Source organism: Pelecanus crispus, chromosome 6 (genome assembly GCF_030463565.1).
Source record: "Pelecanus crispus isolate bPelCri1 chromosome 6, bPelCri1.pri, whole genome shotgun sequence".
Taxonomy (NCBI): domain Eukaryota; kingdom Metazoa; phylum Chordata; class Aves; order Pelecaniformes; family Pelecanidae; genus Pelecanus; species Pelecanus crispus.
In genome coordinates, this window is record NC_134648.1 from 36,477,090 (window position 1) to 36,497,701 (window position 20,612).

The 20,612-nt window shown below is 43.4% G+C and overlaps 2 protein-coding genes across 10 annotated transcripts in view; one reads left to right on the forward strand and one right to left on the reverse strand.

Moving 5' to 3' along the window:
• Positions 1 to 13,777, reverse strand: part of ZFYVE26 (zinc finger FYVE-type containing 26) — a 52,749-nt gene extending 38,972 nt beyond the window's left edge. For both annotated transcript variants that reach the window (XM_075713398.1, XM_075713397.1), the window contains exons 1-10: positions 13,758 to 13,777; positions 13,047 to 13,259; positions 11,487 to 11,565; positions 10,535 to 10,624; positions 8,115 to 8,667; positions 6,629 to 6,759; positions 5,613 to 5,777; positions 4,390 to 4,478; positions 3,935 to 4,095; positions 471 to 653 (exon numbers count right to left, since the gene is read on the reverse strand). In XM_075713398.1, the coding sequence (XP_075569513.1) occupies positions 471 to 653; positions 3,935 to 4,095; positions 4,390 to 4,478; positions 5,613 to 5,777; positions 6,629 to 6,759; positions 8,115 to 8,667; positions 10,535 to 10,624; positions 11,487 to 11,565; positions 13,047 to 13,237 (1,642 nt within the window). In that variant the 5' untranslated portion in view covers positions 13,238 to 13,259; positions 13,758 to 13,777. The remainder of the gene's footprint in view (positions 1 to 470; positions 654 to 3,934; positions 4,096 to 4,389; positions 4,479 to 5,612; positions 5,778 to 6,628; positions 6,760 to 8,114; positions 8,668 to 10,534; positions 10,625 to 11,486; positions 11,566 to 13,046; positions 13,260 to 13,757) is intronic.
• LOC104026336 (galectin-related protein A) lies at positions 12,681 to 19,727 on the forward strand. 8 transcript variants are annotated; one of them, XM_075713407.1, is made up of 5 exons: positions 12,681 to 12,695; positions 14,857 to 14,909; positions 17,423 to 17,511; positions 18,300 to 18,474; positions 18,843 to 19,727. In XM_075713407.1, the coding sequence occupies exons 2-5, from the start codon at positions 14,886 to 14,888 to the stop codon at positions 18,984 to 18,986; spliced, it is 432 nt and encodes a 143-aa protein (XP_075569522.1). In that variant the 5' UTR covers positions 12,681 to 12,695; positions 14,857 to 14,885; the 3' UTR covers positions 18,987 to 19,727. The 8 variants fall into 8 exon arrangements, 7 of the variants coding, with proteins under 7 accessions (XP_075569522.1, XP_075569521.1, XP_075569520.1 ...); XM_075713406.1 differs by lacking the exon at positions 12,681 to 12,695 and adding an exon at positions 14,203 to 14,225 and having other exon boundaries at positions 14,851 to 14,909; XR_012831157.1 differs by lacking the exon at positions 12,681 to 12,695 and having other exon boundaries at positions 14,778 to 14,909; positions 18,843 to 19,179; positions 19,558 to 19,727.
• The last annotated feature ends 885 nt before the right edge of the window (positions 19,728 to 20,612 follow it).

Sequence of the window (20,612 nt, forward strand, 5' to 3'; positions counted from 1 at the left end):
CTCCACAGATCAAGTAAATATATGTCCAACATTTTACATTTAAAAAGGTAACATGCCTCCTCCCTCTCAGTAATGCCAATTAGCACTTTGTGCAATGATGTGCAAACTCAGATTACACCCATTTCAGCCATTAAATCAATTTTAGCTCTGGGAAATCATAAGCTCTTACAAAAGCAACCCTGCCACCACCGTCTTATAGCTAGTATCACCTTCTTTTTGCACTATATTTTTAATACAATTACCTTAAATGTTTTAGAACAAGGCAGGTAGCTTATTCATATCTAGTATTACTAAAGGTAACAACACCTCAAAGAAATGCCATTATACTTGTTTGCAAAGCATTCATAGCCCACTGAATAAAAACATCATATGTACACAAAGTGCAGTATTATCCCAATACTAAGTGATAATTCAGAGCCCAGCAAATGGAGAAGCACAAGCTACTGAACCTGAGAAAAGAGACCAATCACCTGCTGGTTCTCCAAAAGTTGCGTCTTCAGGGATATCACCAAGAAGGCTGCGTACACAATCTTTGCACTTGGAATGCTTATGTGAATTCACACAGAGAGCATAAATAGCGTACTTCATGGCGCAAAATGCTCGAAAGAGTGCCAGATTGCGTTGCTGACTCAGGGTGTTCGGGAGTGTTGCCGCTGTGGAGGGCAATAAGGGTAGTGAGGGGGTAGGAGGTAGACAAGAAAACAAAGTTAATTTTCTCCTGTAGTTCCCACACAGCAATATTTACCCAGCCCTTCTTTCCCAGTGTCACCCCCATCCCAGCTTTCCTCTATCTCATTGTTACTTCACAACATTTGGAAAAAAACAAATGAAACCAAACAAACCCAAAACAAAACAAAAAACCCAACCCACAACAGATGAGTATAGAAAAGTCAGGTCTGGATCCCCTTCTGAAAAGGAAATTTTCTGTGAATTTGTGTTACAGGACCTGGCTACAGCACAGAATGATCAAAATCTGCTCATAACGAGTCTCATTAGAGGTACGTGGTTAACCTACACTGCTGTATTTACAACACACACAGACCCTGTCTCATTCCAGCATCATAGAATTTTGTGTTCTATCACACAGTAGATAAGTAGGGAGATAGTGTAGAATGGCTATAACTGCAGCGACAATAGAGCACCACCACCTCTACAGATTTGTGCTAATAAATAGATATCACGGTTGATTCTATCCACAATTGCTGGCCATATAGATCATATACAATCTGCAATTGATTAAGGAAAAAGTACAGTCCCACAGTTTCCTTCACACATTTATGATAAAGGCAACTTAAGAGAAGTACTACACGCACTCCCTCGCAGTCTTGCTTTTTCCCCTCCCCCACCCCGAGGAAAGAAGGTGTCACATGCCAGAGACGTGATCCCTTCTTAGTACAACAGAACATCAGAGCTGCAAATTATGTGAAAGTTGCATCATGGTGCCCTTCATCCAGGAACACAATATAGAGTCATATATTCTGTTATGCTGGGTTTAGATGAATTATCCAACTACTGTACAAAGATTAAAAGAAAAACCAAAACCAACAACAAAAAACCAAAAGCCCAGACACGGTTAAATTAGTGCTTGAATCCACTATCCTATATTCTTATACAAGGGCTGGATTGTCCTTCTGCCTATAGTCACACAGGGGAAGCATTAGCAAAGGTTTTTTTAAACAAAGCACTGGTTTGATGTACTGATAATGTCACCATCCAAACTCTGGGACTGAATAGCAGTACCTAGAAAGTGTTTCAGCACTGCCCTCCACAAGGCTTGAGCATGATTTCAAAGAAAAGCACCAGCCTGAACTCTTCTGAAAACTACAGAGCAGCCAAGACAAAAGCCCTGAGAGCATAAACAGTTTGAAACCAATTATTCTCTATCACTGCAATTCTAAACAGCAACAATGGTTGAAACTATAATGTAGACAGCAGACAAAACTGAGGAAACATCCAAGTATCAATCCTTTGCAGAACCCACATGGCCACAGAAATGCTATAATTCACCAGCAGCTCTACACTAATATGTAGCACCCAAAAAGCTCTCAATAGCACTGTCCTAAGAGGACCTCAAGCAGGTGAAGCCAGAGATCCGATAAATACAGTCCTCTGAAAAAGAGAAATAGCTAGCTGGAGATACTACAAGACACACACTGGTAATCAAATACACTTTTGCCTCCCATGTGGAAAGACTTGGATGCAGTGAGTCTGTGCCAGCATTCATGTCTAAATCAACCCTTTTCCTTGTACCAGTACTGAAGAACTATCCTTTAACTATAAGCACTTGTTTTTCCTGTGCCAGAAATATTAACACCATATTCTCGAGTTCCGTAACTCATAAGGAAATTTCTGCCCATCATTTCTTTTGTTAGTGTGACTGATCAAAACTAGTGTTACGCACTAATCTGAAGGGTGCCTGAACACAACTGTCAACCAGTACCACTACTTCAGTTTCACTACTGCAGCTGACAGATGTGTGTCAGAAAGAAGGGGAAGAAGGGGAAGTATGTGGGGTGAGGGGAGAAAAAGGCCTGTTAACACTACCAAGTCAGACAAATCAAAACTTCATGACTCCTCTCCTCCCTTTAAGTTTCAAAATAGACTATTTTAAAGGAGAGTTAAAATTATCTGAAGTTTACAATAATCACTGGGCTGAAAAGAGACGGAGGACTTGTCTTCCATTAACTACTTCCGTAAATTAAGGTGATCTGAAAAAAGAAAACCACAGCTAGAGTTCTTTCGCTAGTCATGCAGCTCCCAGAAGATATGACTGGACTGCCTCTTCCTGTTTTTGAAAGGTTTTGACAGAACTTAAGCAGAAAAGAATTAAAATATAAGAACTGATTAAAAAAACCCAACATCAGCAACAACAAAACAATTTCAGAAAGCAGGACACTGAAACCAGAGATCAATATACAGTCTCAATAATTATGTCTTTTAAGACTATTCAAGACAACTGTAACAATAATTTTAACAACAAAACCTGTAAAAATAGGACTGGAAACCAGTATCTTAAAAATATGATACTGGAAGGAGAGAAAACTGCTTCCTACTAGGCAAGCTGGAAAATCTGTGCAAGATCCATCACCAAGAGCTCTCCATGCAACTCAGGTTGAAATTACACATGTACAAATTCCCATCCACAGAAGGAGTAAGGCACAAAAAAATTAAGCTGCTTAGATTCTAGTACACACAGGAAGACTGAGCTTTGGTATCATTATTAAGAGGCCCTATCAGAAAACAGCATTAAAATAGCAGCAGCTGAACCTGGACATAGGCTGCAATCAAGAGTGTACAAGGAGAGTGACTTCTAAGTGAACTAGTAAGTTCAGTAATCCCGGGTATTTTAGGCACCAAATTGGAACATGGGAAGATGAGAGAAGTGAAGCAAGAGGGATGTAAACAGCCTGTAGGTAAGCCTTACTGATTTTAACATTAAAGTAGATTTGGTAATACTTATTATTAGGAAAAAGAAATTTGTATCTTTCAAAAATTAAGTTGTTATAGTATGAGATATTGTCAATTTCATCTGGCTTTGCCCTTTGTTTTTGAATTTAAGTGCACAGATGGCTGGAATCCAAAACATACACTTACTTTTCAAGCTAAGGGTATTATACAATATGTAAGTTACAATGAGTAGTACATATTATAAGCATGTGCAAAGTCTTGCTACCATTTTGAAAAAGTTCTTTCAGAGATCTGTCCTTGTGAGATCAAAGAGATCTCACAACTCCTTCTTGGTAGACAATTCTGAAGGATTCTAAAATAATTTCCACATGCTGTCTAGTTTTTTTCCACAAAACAGCTGACAATCAGTATCTTCCTGATTTACAGAAGTAGGTCAAAAGAACAGATTCTTCCTGGCAGAAATACTGAGCAGCACATACTTGACGGATTGGGGTTTTTCTGCATTCTCACGACCCTACACATTTACCCTGCATCTGTTGGTCTCTAGCAGGAACTTTCTGAAGAAGCTCAATAACATTGTCTTCATTCAGTGCCAGAAGATTAGTGAGATGATGAAGAGAGTACACTGCAGTGTGGCAATCTAGACCGTGCAGGTGTTGCAAAAGAACATTCCTTGGGATAGCAATACTGCAAGAGAGAATAAACAAAGTGGTCACACAAACAGATTTAGGTCTCTCAGCCATGTTTAAAGACGTATCTCCTGCTCTAAGTCTGACTCAACCAAACTACTGAAGTTAAAAAGAAAAACAAATAGCATAACTAATGCCCACGAAGCAATTTCAAGAGCTTGTGGTATACAGTCACTAGGACACGATTAGCCAAGTTTCACAGAAAAGAACACAATTTCTATTTGCATACATAAATTGTCTAATAGGCAGATTTGGCAAGACAGTTTGGAAAAAATCCTTCTGATCATTTTACCTGTTTTGCTCTATGCACCATTCAAGAACTTCCACCTGAGCCCACAGCCCATCACAGAAATCTTTCAATACTGAATCATTGCACAGATCCTAAATGGAAAGACAAATAAAATAATCCCTTTACAACAAATCCTCTAGTTAGACAGCAGAACCAAGCTTGTGTCACATATGGGATGTTCATAAGACTTTTTTATACAAATGGTAACTTTCAAGTACAGAAAATTGCAAGTTTTATTACAAAGCCAGCAAGGAAGGGCTATTCTGAAGGATCATCAAAATCAGTCAGCCACCACTCAACACACCTACAGACCACAGAAAGGCGGTCTTTTCAAGGCTAGCTTTCAAAATGCAAATTAATACTTCTTAGCAACAGTTTAAGACACTAACCTCTAGAACTAATCATGTACTAGAACAGATGATGTACTGGGTAGCAGATAGATATTCTCCTTTTCCATGTGCTTTTCCACTACAGGTGCCTGCCTGCTAAAATCAGATTGAAGACTTTCACTTTGCAGAGGCTACTGAATAGACCTTCAGTCTATTACCAATAGCTGGTAACTCCCTTAAGGCAATACCAGCCTAGATCTGCCCCAATGATCCAGCAGTGCAAGGCTCCCTGTCTCCCCACCTCTGTTGTCCAAGCCACTTGCCTGCAGGCAGACATCATCTGAACTGCAACTACACCCTCAGAGTTAGAACCCTCCCTCTTCTTCAAAGATGAAGACTCCCCCCAAACAAGGTCGATCTTTCAGTCACAGCTCTTGTCATCATTTCATTTTGAGAATGGGTATGGGAAATTTCCAAGCTACCCTGTTGCTGAACTCAGGTCAGTTGTGACCAGAATTGGTCACTATCCAGGGATGACTCCCTGGACAAAATGACACTGATCAAATGTTCCCCAGCTCTTTTCAAAACTAATCAACAACCGTTGCTGTCTTTCTCTCTTATATTAAAAGCAAAGGCTAAAGAACTTATGCAAGAGAAACTTTCAGAATCTCCTGGGCAACCATACTCCCTTCACAGCTGAGGAATAAGAAGAAAGGCAAGTGTCCAATAACGTTACCTACACACAACTGTAACATCTTAGCTTTTTTAATTCCATTTTTGAGAAAGATAAACATTCTCACTGGAAACTCCCTGGTTTTATTTATTTTTATTTTTGCAAACAAATTGCATTATCCGGACTCAGACTGGGATACTGCCACTTGCTTTCTGCTGATTTACCTGAGTTTTGTGAAGAGTCCATAGCAATGCTTTTGCTGATTGCAAGCTTTGACAATGAGTCCATCCTAGCAATACCAAGAGGCGGCTAAGGGGGTTGAATTCTCTCCTCAGTAAGCTCTTCAGGCCTGAGTAGTCTTCTCTTTTCAGTAAAGTTAATGCAGTCACCTAGAAGACAAAAGGAAGAAATATTTATCTTTCCAAAATGCAGAGACCTGTAATGCCTGGCAGGCTATGTAAGCGAGTAGCCATTTCAATATTACACTAAAACAGTGAAGTTCTGCATCTGGAACTTCCCCAAATTTATATTTTCCAAGCCATCAGATTACTCTTCAGTAAAACTATCATGAGGAAAAAAACGTAATTTCAAATGCTTACTACAGAGCCAACTCACACTCCCTCACTACATTATCTTTACGTTTTTTCTGTTGATTATGTCTCTGTCAAGGGCATTATGTAAGAAACTGGAATGAGCATGTTATTTAGAAGTAGAAATATGTTCAACCTTAAAAACTCGTGCTTTAACAGTGACCACCTACCTGTATTCTGTTTCTTCTATCTATATAAATACATTCAAATAATTTAATTCATACCAGAGTATTCTTCACCAGGTCTTCAAGCTCTTTAAAACATAAATTTTACTGTGCAAACCAGACTTACTGCCCCAAGTCTACTGGCATCAGAAAAGCAAAGCAATGAGTTCAAGGTCATGGGTAAATCAACTGACATATCCAACAAAATGACACGCAGAACACAGGACTTCTTAAATCCCAAAGACCTAATCTTCAGTCTGCATGCAGATGAGCTTTTCCAAAAATCTCACCAAATGCTTTTGAGTTCATCACACAGCTGAAAGCAGGGGAGTTATCACCAGTTGCCTCCTTGTTCCTGTAAGTCATGATCCCTAGTAAACACTATTTGAACACAAAATGCTGCTGTGCACCACCCAGACACGTTCAATAACAGGGACTGCCTTTAGCCACCGCTGGGTTTCCCTCTTAATGATTCTATGGCCGTACCAGAATCTGTTCCAGAAAGTGCTTGCTGCTGCTCAAGCAGTAGAAATAGGCTGTCTTCCAAGAAGGAGCCTCTTTGGGATCTGAGAACAAACTCATCACAGTTCGCTCTGTATCCAGCTGCTCGGACGAACCTAGAAAATGTCACAAGGTTACCTTCCAGTAGAGAGGGGTACCTTCCAAAGAAGCCTAATTGCTATTAATTTAAAACTGAGAAACACTCAACATTTCCTCAAATACTAACCAGCTGTTACATGTTAACAGTTAAGACTCTCAGATGCTGCTACTGGATAACAAGAAAGCCAAGCAGAGAAATTTGATAGAAAATAAACAGGTCAGATAGGAAACCAGGGAACTGTCTGGACAGTTGTTCACATAGCAAGCGGGTGTTCAGCACACAGGTGGTTTGCATTAGCTCAGATCACACTGCCTTTCTTTCTCTAGTCATATGCATCTTATCTGTATGTTCCATTAATTCTCACTTGTGCTCTAAGACACTATGCTGCTTTGCAGGGCCTTAGCAAAGACTTGTGCAGCACAGGAACTTCTCAGATCTGTACAAAGTGAGAATTTAACTACTCCCATTGAGAGTGAAGGTATCTGTATCTCCATTTCTCTTCCCCCACAAGGAAGCACTAACTGTAGTTATTATTGGAAATGCCAGAGTCTGTCACACCACACAAGCCTGAACTTCCCTTCAGCAATCCCTATGAGTGAAGGGAGAAGAGAGGATACAAACCTGACTGACTTACACCTCAGTGTACAGAAGTGAGGAGAAGAGGGTAGGCATTCTAGCCTTTCCCTCTTTGCATGCTCACCTGCCACTTCCCCAAGAAGAGCACAGGCACCACTTGCCATTCAGCTTCAACTAAGATCCTCAACTAAATGTACCCGTAGCTAGACAGAAGCTGTGAAGTTACAGCCAGTACAAAAACAACAACTGGGCTCTGGCAAGCAAGCAGGTAATCAAACTGCATCTTCTTTCCCGCTGGGATAGCGGCCCACTCCACATCTCCTTCCACTTCTATAAGTTTTCTTTTCCAATATTAAGGAGTTTAAATGTTTTGGGATTAGTGAGGTAGTTGAACTGTTACTGGCCTGAAATGGAACATCCCCCAACACAGATGACCCTGAGCTGGAGCAGAACCAATAAAAACTTTATATACATACGCAGAGTCAATTTTCTAGTTACAAGCAAGATCTTCAGCAGGAGAAACGCTGAGCAGATTAAAATAGAGCGCAGCAAGGGGTGGTAAAGGAAGCGCTCACAAAAGAAGGCAGCACACACTGCAGAAATGTAGGGACAGCCCTGGGGTTCCTATGCCAATTCCTTGCTTTAAGTCATTTTAGTATCATCTTTTACAAGACTCCATGGCTTATTAAGGCACATCAGCAAGAACACTGCCCAACTTCTTGACAATTTGCCTGTTTAATGTATCAATGGCTTTGTTAAACAAGAAATGAAAACAAAGCAAGATGCGAAACAAACCTTTTTGTATTGATTTTGACACCAGAAATTTTTCTCTTGTTCTTTCTATGAGAACACTGCCATACAGGCTTAACAGACCATGGCTCTGTTTCCTCAGCATACAGCTTAGTAGCTTCTCCTCCCTCAGTGGGCTTCCCTCAGCCCAGCATACATCCAAGAGCTCCCTGAATAGGTGCCGTACTTCATCTGCCTGATGTTCCACCTCAAAAGTCACTATACTAAGAGCAGCATAAATTGTATCTACTAGTTCTCTTTGATCTAGTTCTGCTGCAATCTCAGAACTGCACTGAAGCCTCTGCAGGGATTTCAAGGAGTCACGAAGAAATTCAACAAAGATGTTTTGTAGAGAGCAATATTGCAGTAGCGAGGAGCTGTGTGAGCCTTGTTCCTCCTGGAAGAACTCCAGCAGGGCTTTTGCCCTCTGGGGAGCCCGCAGCAAAAGCTTCCGGAGAGCTGAAACAACATCCAAACTGAATCTGTGAGAACAGCCATCTCTTCTTTTCCTGTCTGTGATGCACTTGTTCTGGGTGCACTCAAATGCTTCAAACAGTTCCTGGTAGGGAAATAATAAAAGAGTAAGCCTTTCAGACTCCATTAAAAATATGAAATAAATTATTTAAAAAATAGGAGAAACTTGAAAGCAGGAAGATAAATAATTTTGGAAACATCATATTACCTAGAAAATCCATTAATAATGGCCCACCTTGTTCAAAAACCTTCCTAGAAGAGTGGATATGCCTGCATATGTAACAAAATACAGAGAATCCTGTAACACACAACTACACTATATGAGCCATGTTCTCACAAGCAAGTTACCTTAGTTCACAGGCAGCTCCTATGGGATGGCTGAAGCACTACCGTATTCTAACTCTTAGCAATATATTGATGTGACTGTATCTTCGTTTAGGGTGGGGTTTTTTTTCAGTCCTACTTTTCCAGATTCATACCATCTATCTACCAACTGCATCATCCTCATCAACACTAATTTTTCAAACTTGGTTAAAACTGGCCAACAGATTCAGAAGCCATCTCACAGACTTCTTTCTTAAGCAACAATAATTTTTCTTGCTAACAGAAGCAAATCTACAATTCCAGAAGGGGAGAACAAACGAACAAAAAAAATCCCAATTAGCTCTCCCAATAAGGGGTGGGAAGGTGAGGGACAATCCAGTTGAATAGCAATTCAGCAGCACTTGCGGCACTTCTGGAACTACGTGAGTGCTATCCTTGTCTGGAAGAGACAACTCAGGGAATATGGAGGGTAGAGGTGGTTGGCGTGCGCAAAAATGAGAATATTAGCAGTAGAAGTCCACAACATCCTTGTCTGTATTTGCTGGATCAAAACATAACTCTACCTACTAACATGCCACTGACAGTAATTGTGACAAAGATATGAGGTTGCTGAATCTCCTATTTCTGTGCAACACTGCAGACAATGGTGGAATCTTTCATGACCTTGGAGGTTGGATGGTAACGTACACAGACTTCATTAGTCATTAACAGACTTCAAGCAGATTTATTTTAATCAACAGTCAAGTTTACCTTGTTTGCTTTCATCCTGTAATTGCTAATTCTGTATCCTTAGAGAAATATTGAACACCTTTTCGTTATTCATATTTAAAAGCTGCAAATAGCCTCTGAATATAAGCTGTCATTTTCTTCTTAAAAAAGGCAAACAAAAAAATTCTTTTAGGAGTTAGAACCTGTAAGACTAGAAGCAACACCTGAGGACATTCCACATACCATGTCAGGTCTAATTCTGTTGTAACCAACACCAAATTATGACAGTTCAACAGTTAGTAACTCTCCTGATTTTCTGCTCTACACTTGCTTTTGGTATTAATCGATCTTTGCAGTTTCCATTTATTTCTCAAATACATCAGTCTGCATGTATTAATTAATAATGGAAAAATGTGTCCTGGACCTCAGAGCACACATAATACCAATTACCAAATAACATCAGTAGTAACAGTACTGTACCCACAAACTTCCAGGAAAGGGGCAAAGGGGTGTGGAGGAGATGAAAATTAAGATCTTAGGAAGAAGAAAAAGAAAATAGACATACTTTTAAAATGCACTTGCTGACTATTGTTTATTTTGGCTCACAGTGGGTTTTAGCTTTATGATTACTAAAGGTGTCTATAGATATAAGACTGTGGCAAGTAGCTGCAGTCAGAACTGAAGTGTGTTCCTTGCCTGCCTACAGCCTCCTCTCTAGCCAGAGAAATCACTTGCAGGCACAGTGGATTAACTTCAGAAAGGAATCTGACAGTCCCTTTCAGTTGCCTAGAAGATTAATAACACATTAGCATCTGAGGCAGTCAAGTTAGAAGGAAGCATTAACTTTGATCCAAAAACCTGATAAAGTTGGACATTCTGCATAACTAACAAGAAGAAGTGGGGCACGCTAAGTAGCTCACCTTTAGGACTTCCTCAGACACATCTTTCCGTAGCTCTTCCAAGAACAGTAAAAATTCAGTTTCTCTCTGAAGAACAACTGGAACAGTTTTCTGAAACAATACAAGAGAATGGGAAAGCTGTTAGCCAATAAAACTTTTCTTTATATACTTTACCATATAAACCTAATCTTAGCTATTTTGTTAAGATTTTGAGGCAGACTGAAATATCTCTCTGAAGATACCCAATTCTCAATTATTCTATTGAGAATAAGGCTATTCTACAATTAGGTTCTGCTCCCGCACCAGTGGATTCCATTTATCTGTACATTTGGAAACAGAGACAAGTGTCACTTTGGCAGGAATTACAATCCCATCAATTAGAGACAACTTTCCTCAGAAGATAAAGAAAAAATGCAAGTCTAAGTACTGACAAGGGCAAATGAATTTAAAAAAAAAAGTATGATCACACATCCCAGTGTACCAATTAAAAAAGAAAAAAAAAAGAGGAAAAAAGACTAGCTTCTCCTTTACTCATGAAACATATTGCAGCTGTCTGTCTGAAAACAGCAATACAGCAAGAACATCCGTCACCATCTAAAGCTTATAAAGAATTGTCTGATGCCTGAGCTATTTCATCTTTAATGTAAGAAAGGTGCTACATAAATGCAGAAGTTGATACACTCATGCTTTCCATTCACAGAAATGCTCAATGCTAAAAAGCCAACTTCTGTTATCTAAACAATAATAATAAAAAAAATTTCCCAATTTTTCTCCCCAGTGTGGAGAAGATTAACAGTTGTTTCTTGACAAGTTTATTAAAAGCCAAAGCAATGCACCTCTCCAGCTACCTTGAGAACTTAATTCCGTGAAATGTGGGAAAGCCTATAATTTAAATAAGCAACTAGGCAAACATTTTGCACTTGGAAGTCAGAGCTCTCAGTTGCACTTGGAAGTCAGCGAGATGTTTCTGTACCTGATTCCTGGCAAGCCATTTTTCCAGCACAAGAAGCCAAAGCCATGCAGTTCTCCATGGGCTAGAATTCTGTCCCCATCTACAAAAGCAATAAGCATGTACACTGGATTATACAAGGTCGTTCCCATCTCTAAGACCAAGGAAAATGTCAGAGGTCATTTTGATTTTTGTATTTCTTTGTGCAAGATAAAACCAAAAGATGACTAATAGCTGAAGATGAGTCAGACAGGAAGAGAATGCAGAGAAACCAGAATATTGGTACTACTTACACATTAACTCAATGATTTCTGCTGTGCAAATAACTGCTTTTAGGATCTGCCAAATACCAACACTACTGCCATAGTTCGAAACAATGAATTTTCTTTCTGGTGTAAAGTTCAGTCTGTATAGCCCTCTTTGAGCACTTCAGCAGATTTCTTTGAAATCTGACCATCTGCCAAACTGCTATCTTCTGGTCTGTCTAGTTCTACCCAAAAAAATGAAACTAAGTTTTCGGTCACACCAGCACAAATGCAGCATTATGTCCAAACTAAAAGTGAAGTAATGTGCTAATTAAAGAAAGAATACTTCTAATTTCCATCAGCTTTTCATGTGCTCCTGCACTTATACACACATTCCAAAACCTACACAGTTTGGGAACATATTCAGTACTGTCAAAGGGACTAGGAAAAGGAAAAAGCACAAGATAGTTTATTGGCCTTTAAAAATCTCGGCACTGTTAACTAAAGCCTTCAGGTGTGACAGCCCAACTATCAAAGATAAAAAGATCAAAAATGCTTATGTTTCACGTGGCTGTTACCAATATTCGTCTAACCACGTGCACACCTTCCTCCAGACTCCTTTAGTTGCTGTCAGTGTAAACTGTTTCTTAGAACCTTTACCAAAATGTTATACAAATTTTAATGTGAAGAAGTATGATCATCTGCTTGGACAGGAGGAATACCAATGTTCTCTGAAGTGCTGGAAAGTCACCCTTCACACGCACCTACCTGAAAAGCGGAGATCAAAACTAACTAGGATTGAGTAAAACCAGTGCCATTTCAAAATCCAGTGCAAGAGAAATAAGAAATCAATAGCATAATTTAAATTTCTTAGAGTTTACATTTTTAGAAATTGGAAGGTCTTTTAAGAGCTGGAAACAACAGAACATTTTAAATAACTACAGTGGTGATCTTGGTGGTTCCATTTCTAAATTAACTGAAGCTCAGTGTCAAAGGAATGTAGTTTCAGGAGATGTTCCTTCTCCTTCTTATCCTTCAGTAAAATCTAACAAAATCAGTTCTGAAATACTTCCAAATAGTTTTAAGCTTGTATCAATCACCGTATCAACTGCATAAATGAACACAGCTTGTTATCCCAGCAGGCTGGGCAGCCTGCTAAGTGCTTGGGCGGTGATGTCAACATTCAGATAACAGCACATCTAGACACATCCAAGACACCTCAGCACTGAAGCAAGTGCCATTTCCCAGATTCTACCTATTTCCCACAGTCACCACGAAACTAATTGCTCCTCCTCATTTCACACTCAAGCCCACTGAACCAAAACAGTACCTTACTTACCTTACCCCCACGGGACAAGCTACCAGAGCCTGAAGAATTGCTTCCACCTTCTCAGGGCCATCCCCGTGCCACTGGCTCAGCTGGGGCACACAGGCCTGCGCAAGCTCCCAGTCTCCATGCCTTACGCACTCACAGAAGAACCCGAAGAGCCGCTCCAGGGAAACAGTTTCTTCATTTCCAAAAGAATGCATCTTCCCAGGACGAGCAGGTGACCTGGGGCAGGGTGACACACGCCAAGGCGGGTGCCGTAAGGGCACGCTGGGGCACTACCCCTGACTTCTTCGCACGGACAGCGCGCCCGGGGCAGGGAGAGGTGGAGAGCCAAGGCCAGGCTTCAGGGGGCTTCTTCCCACAAGGGCAGGAGGGGGAAGCCACCGACAAGCACCGCGGGCTGACATCGCGGCTGCCGCTCGGCCGTGAGCGACCCGCCGCGGCTGCGCCGCCCGGGGGAGCCCAGCCCAGGCCAGGCCAGCGGCCCGCGGGACGCTCCCGCCGCTCCCCACGGCCGCACTAGCCCCGGGCCGCCCGTCCCGGCGCAGGGGGGCTGTCTCTGGAGGCGGCGGCGGCCACTCGCCCCAGGCCGCGCGCTCTGCCGCGCACCCGCCCGCGGCCTCGCCCGCCCTCCTCCGCAAGGTCTGGCCCGCCCCGGCCCGGCCCGATCCGGCTCGGCTTGGCGGCCCCCGGGGCCCAACCTGGCGCGGCCCGCGTTACCTGACGGGGCAGGACGCGGCCACCCCGACGGCGCCGGGCTCTACTGCACCGCCCCGGCAACACCCACCCTCGCCGCCGCCATCTTGAGCACCTGCTCAGCTGACCGCGCCGCCGAGCGGGCACGCGGGCAGACGTCCGCCCATTGGCCGAGCTGGTGCAGAATGTAAATAAACCGCCATTTTTCTTTCGGGTGCCTGACGCCGCATCGGGAACCCGGGCAGCGCAAGCCCCGCCCGCCCTCTAACCACGCCCATCCACGCCCACCGGCACGCCCCACGGCTTCCTCTCACCACACGCCAGCTCCGCCCCGTGCTCGGGCCTCTCGTGGTTCTGATTGGCTTTCGCCCGAAGCTCCGCCCCCTGGCGCGCAGCGCCAGGAAGCGGCGGGGGCGGTGAGGAGGTGTGGGGCGGGGCAGCGACCCCTGGCGTGGGATGGGGGTCGGTGTGTCGTCTGTCAGAGGGCAGGCTGTATGTGCGTGTATTATATGCACCTATGTACGCACATATACAGAGAGGGATGTACATATAGGGGGGGTATACACATATATATGTGTGTGCGCGTGTGTATATTTACCCCTTGTGTATGTGTATAACCCTATGTATATACCTCTCTCTGTATAGGTCTACATGGGGATGTATGTTACATATATTTTTACCCCTTTGAGAGAGGACAGAAACGGTGTCAAATAAATGACGTGATATTCATATGTATTACACAGACAAATACCAAATGCTATGCATGCGCACACGTAATTTTAAATACTTGTATAAAAAAGTGTAGGTACAGCTACAGCTACAGACATGGGCTTGCCGGGCACCCCCGTGCGGGGCGGCGGGGGCCTGCCCACCCTTGCAGTCCCCCTGCCCTCGCACCCGCGCCAGCTGTGCTCCTGGGGAGCCTCCCCGGTGGGACAAGGCGCGGAGGGCCGTGACTCAGCGGCTTGGCTGGGTGGTGTCCAGCCAGTGTTTGGCAGAGATAAGCCCCCCCCCCCCCCCCCCCGCCCCCCAACATCCTCCCTTTATTCCGGGCTTTTTGTTTTTTTGTTTTGTTTTTTTTTCCTGGCGCAAAACCCAAAAACTCCTTCGGGGACAGCTACAGTGGCGGCAAGTGTAAGAGGCAGAGCGGTGATGACAGAGGAGAGGTGTCCCAAAGTAAGTGACCGAGTGAGTCCCCAGGGCTCCTCAACGGAAATACGGGAAGGGGGCTATGTCCGTGTGCACGTGCTGGGACCCACCCCACCAATAAACCAAGTTAGATGCCGCAGGAGCTTGTACCATTACCTCCCACGGCCTCCTGAGTACTTTTCACCTGTACTGTCAACTCAACATCAGCAGAGAAATGGCGCGTGGGTAGTCATGCCTCTAAACTCGTTTCAGCCATGATGGATGAGCTCTAAGTGTTGAAACCATGTGGCCGTCATTCAACTTACTCAGTTCTGGATTCCCTGTGCCTTTAACAATGGTGCTGACTATGGTGCAGCTCTGCGCAAACATTTCTCAACGTGCACTTTCAATTTGGGGTATTATTTTGTATCTTGTCTCTTGTGTAGGCAAGGAAGGAGCGTTAGTGGGATGCAGGACCTGTATGAGGAAGAAGTTAATTTAGCCTCGGATCTTTTATGCTTATTACCCACTCTCTAATTGCTTTATCCAGTTTAAAGTATCTCCTTACAGCCAGACTCCTTACTTGAGGAGCTGCTCCCTCACGTAAGACATCTCAGGTGGCTGACGCTTTTCTTTTGTTACAAAGTTCAAACCATACCTGCTGGTGTCACCTGCCCGCTTCTGCAAGGGTAAATGTACATTACTAACAATCAGCAGTAGTGCTGTCATTTTTGAAGGTATTGTTTAATTCATTTCTTCCAATATTGGCCTTGTTAGGAATTAGGGGTTTATTAATACGTTTGTGAAGCTGTAAAGGTGGCTGGATGTAAGTATCAAGGTGGGAAAATAAATTGTTTAAGATCATCTTGTTACCTACTACTTAAAGGCAACAATCTTAGCGGAAGATATAACTAGTATATTGAAATTAGGAAATGGAGTATAGGCAAAATATTTTTCATCTTGAACTTGTGTTTCCGTTAAGCAAGCTGGCATTCAATAACTTAAAAATCTAACATTGGTTATATTTTCCAAAATTTAAAAATACCTATGAAATATCTGTAGCAACTTACACTTGAGTGGAAGCCCATTTGCTGTGAACAGAAGTCCATGGGTTTCCATGCTGAAGTTGTGTTCTCATAGTCGTAATACTAAAAACCATGCATATATTGTGCAGGTCTTCTAGCAAAAAATGTCTGAATTTTCTCCTTGGAACAGTGGAACGATAAAGCGCTTTTTATCTAAAATAGGGTCTGCTGTGCATTGCCTTAGAATATTATCAGTGTTATGCAAATAGCTAATAACGCTTAGTGTTTTATAGCAGCTTCTTTCTAAGTGACTGCATAGGGAGTGATTACATGCTACAGTGTAGTACCCTGGCATTTACATTTTAAAGGCATTTCTGAAACTGAAGCCTCAAAACGTGCCTATCACTTGTTTCCAAGTTCTCTCTTATTTTTCCATGTCAACCATCGCCTTTATTAGTTTCTCCACTGACCATCGAAGCTGTTAGAGAATTTCTTGGAGCAAGTAAATGCAGCTCTGATCCTTGGGTGGAGCTTGCAACTACAGGTCTCTGCGAGCGGGACAAAAGTAGATCCACCGAGAAGCCATTTTCTGGCTTTGAAAAAGTGATGGGGACAGGTATGACTGGGATCAGCTGTGAGGACAGGGTTGTGTTTCTGTTAAAATGCAGTGGCGGCGCAGGGTCTGTGCTGGCTTTGTGCTCTTATGGCGGGGGACAGAGGCTGCCTGGCCCAGTGTAATGCCTGCTGGTGTCAAGTTAGCCTACCAAAATCTGTTGATGAATTTGAGCTGGCAGAGTAAGTTCACACAGAGTCCACGCTGTGCGTCATGCTGCCACAAAGCTTTTGATCCGCTGCAGGGAGCTCTGCAAACAGATTTAGCGTGTCGTTAGACATGGCAGCCGTCACCGACTCGTCCCAGGTGTGTCAGCTGTCTGGGTCCTGTCACCCGTGAGGCGTGTGGGTCACCGAAGCCTCAGGGCTTGCAGTATCTGCTCTGGCCTTGGGGAGTGGCATCAGTCACTTGAAGTCATAGAATCATTTAGGTTGGAAAAGATCTTTAAGATCGTCAAGTCCAACCAGCAAGTCAGTGGTGGCTGTTCCCAGAGCCACCTCAGGCGTGCTGTCAGGGTTCCCAGAGCCACCTGAGGCGTGCCGTCAGGGTTCCCAGAGCCACCTGAGGCGTGCCATCAGGGTCGTTAGTCACGCGTGTAGGTCAGGTGAGGCACCGACAGCAGCCACCCATCTTAGCGATGGCACTTTTGGTCAGAAACTGCCCGCCAGAGCCGGCACTCCTGTCAGGCAGTCATCAGCAGGTTACCAGTCGTTCGGTTGCGGTGGCCCTCTCGCTCGCCTCAAATACCAGAACTGACAGGATTAATACCGAAAGCGTAAGAAGTACTTTAGCCTGGAAATATTTTTAAATTCTTTTGTACATGTAAACACAAAATCAAGCTGTGGGAGGTGACCCAAGGGGCCGTTAAAGCCGGTTAACCCAGGGCGTGACCTACCGCAGCACATTTTCGCTGTTCCCTGCAGGTGGAGCAGTATGTTGGTGAAATTAAAGGTGGCCTGAGACCAGCCATGAAGCTCACGGTCATGGGGGTGGTACACTCCAACCCCAAGAGGTAGGTGATGGGGCTGGGGGGGGCGTCACCCCTGCCATACGTGCTCCTACCTGTCTTCTAAATTCAAATGATTTCTTGAGGGTCTGTGCTCTTTGGAAGAAAGTGTATGAATCATATTGATTCATAACTTACAGCTCTATTTAATTTTCCTGCTCTTAGATTGAGATTAAAAGGGTGAGAAAGAATTCACTGTTTGGGCCTTCTGACTGCCCTGCCAGTGTTTTCTACTCCTTGCCTTTATCTAATGCGAACCGGAGGGGGCACACAAGGGGCACTTCTCCAGGAAGAGGTGCAATTCTGAACCCGCATGTCGGTTGTCTGCTGGAGGCTGGAATCAACACCGTTTGAAAACCAGTGGTTTTGGCACAGGAGGTGCAGGTTCATTGCTGTGTTTAGCCTGGATGACAGCAACTGTGCTGTCATTACACTTTTTTGCATCTACAGTGATCAACTCCAGTGCAATCAACACTGTTGAAGAGTTTTTCATAACCTCTTTGAGGACACAAATCGGAATTGGCTCACCCACAAATGTGTTTGATTCCAGTCACAAGAGAGGGAAAGCGGCATCAGAAGGCACTAGCATCCTACTGGAAACCAGAGGAGAAACAAAGACTGGCCTGTTCTCATCCCTTTCTGCAGGTTTTGAGCCTGTGCACTGTCCCTGCAGGAGTCCCATGTTTCAGTCTGACAAGAAATCAATAGCTTTCTCTAGTTTTTATCGGCTTCTGATGTGCTCACCATGTCCTTTCACATTTCTGAAAGTTCCGGTCATTTAATTTCTTTTTCAGCTTTTCAGTGACTCTGCTCTGTGATCCAGTGGGTGCAAACAGAGATGTTGGGCTGTTATTTACAGTTAACTTTAGTGACAAATCCATCACCCGAAATGCACGAATTGCTGGGAAATGGGGAAGAGAAGAGAAGACTATTCCCTACTTCCCATTTATGGCAGGCGACACATTTAAGGTAATTTTGGGGGTACAGTGATTAGGGTGGAGAAAAGGGGGGGAGAAAGGCTGAAGGCTACATATATGACCGCAAACAGCTAACTGTTGAAACTGACAGGTTAACTAGTCTGGTGTGGCACAGAGAGCAATGGTTCAAGCCCTGACGGGAAAGGTCTGTTCCTTTGTCTAGTCTTAGTGAGAGAACTCACTATAAGGAGCTTTACAGTATCATCTCAGCAGAGAGTTGGTTATTTATTAGGGGCATTTCAGAAGAACCGATAGACTTTGTGCTTCGCTGTCCTCGTCACTTGGGGTTCTAAGTCCATGCTGGTGAAATCAGCTCTGCCGCTTGTCTCTAACACCATCCTCTGTCCTTTTCCATTGCAGATGGAGCTCTTATGTGAGCACCAGCAAATACGAGTCTTGCTTGATGGACGGCAGCTCTGTGACTTCACTCACCGCATTCAGCCCCTGAACTTGGTGAAAGCTTTGCAGATCACAGGGGACATCAAGCTTACCAAAGTGGCTTGAAAAAAAGGAGACCACAGTATCACCAGAGGACAGAGGCAAATGTACTTTCTCCTGTCTGAGAAATGTTCTGTCTTTTTCCCCTGGCTGATTCTGGAGAGTGGGAACTCTGTCTTTTTCATTTGCTGATGTGTTTGAAGCGTACACTTTTTTTTCTCATACACACTCAGCAATTGAAGAGCTATGGCTGGTCCAGGTAAATCAGAGGGCCTTTGCTGAGATACTCTTTGGGCCTCCCAAACTGCAGGATTTATGATGCTATGCAGTATCTCACATCCTCATGGTCCCCTAGCCCCCCAGGCATGCCAGCTGGTGCAGGTCAGTCCTCTGTGGGGGGGTGGCTGTTACCCTTGTGACAAGAACTGGGCAGTGTGCAGGTGACAGGACTGAGAAAAGAGAAGCAGAAGATTTCCTTATAAGTGAATAAGGAAGTCTGGTGGGCCCCAGCAAGGCTCACGTTATCAGGAGGGAACTGCTTTTCCTGGAAGCTCTGCTCAGTCAGCACAAAACCATTTGTGCTTCCCAGTACAGAGCAATAACTGCCTTACCACTACCCCTGTCTCATCTCTTGCAGGTAGCATTCTCGTGATCTGAAAGGTTTCAGCAGCTGTGGATTTCACAGTCTTCTCTGGACCAGCTCTAGGAAATGGTATCTGGAATGGAATGGAAACTGTATTGCCCATTCTTGTATCTAATTAAAACTGCATCTTTGCTGGCAAACTATTTCACCAGCTCTGTGAAATACTTGGATGCATGTGAGTGTTGTGCTGTTATTTCATTGCCATAGATTTAGAAAAAAGTCCTAGATACATGGCTATTCTAATACATATATAAGCATTTATCATAGCTGCTGCCTTTGGCTCTGTTATGATCGGTTGGTTGTAACACAGGATGAAGGGGAGAGTCTCTAGATGAAGAGACTGTTTTTTCAGTACATACCTTGGAGAACAAAAACTCTGCAAAGAGGTGGTTCTGTGGATAGAGGGCTATCAAATTCCTCTGTGGCTTCAGGGAAGATATATAGCATGCTATCTTCAGAGGGCTTTTGGAGGCTCTGCAGAGTCTGGCTGTTAGATACAGGTACTCAGATAACAGGAATTTTATGAAAATAGTATATCAGCAGGCTGGTTGCGTGTTTTAATCATCTCAGACATTCCATTCTACCCTCTGGTGTTGTGGAGAATGTCTCTGTTTCTCTATATATCTAAATTTACAGTGTATGAAACCATTTTTTTCAAATACTCAGACTGTCCTCTGAGAAAAACCATGTCTAAAGAGCACAGGAGGTTCAAATGGACTGAACTTTTTTTTATATGTAATGGTATCAAAGTCAAGTTCACTAGACAAATAATGGAAAATTTAATGGCCTAAAATAGAAAAAGCAATAGTCAGAACTGCTATTAGAGTTCTCAGTCCCAATGGTGCTCCACATAAATGTACTTACGGTGATAATCAGGAGGAAAAGTCTTGCTTTTATGGCTGAGTGATTTCTTCCAATATATTCAGCACCAGCGATTTGTCTAGAATAACTGCCACTGGTCTGATTTGATACTCAGGATCCTGTGCTGCTACAGGCCATTACCAGCACAAGAATAATCTATATACTGGACAGAAGGATCCTTTGGTCTT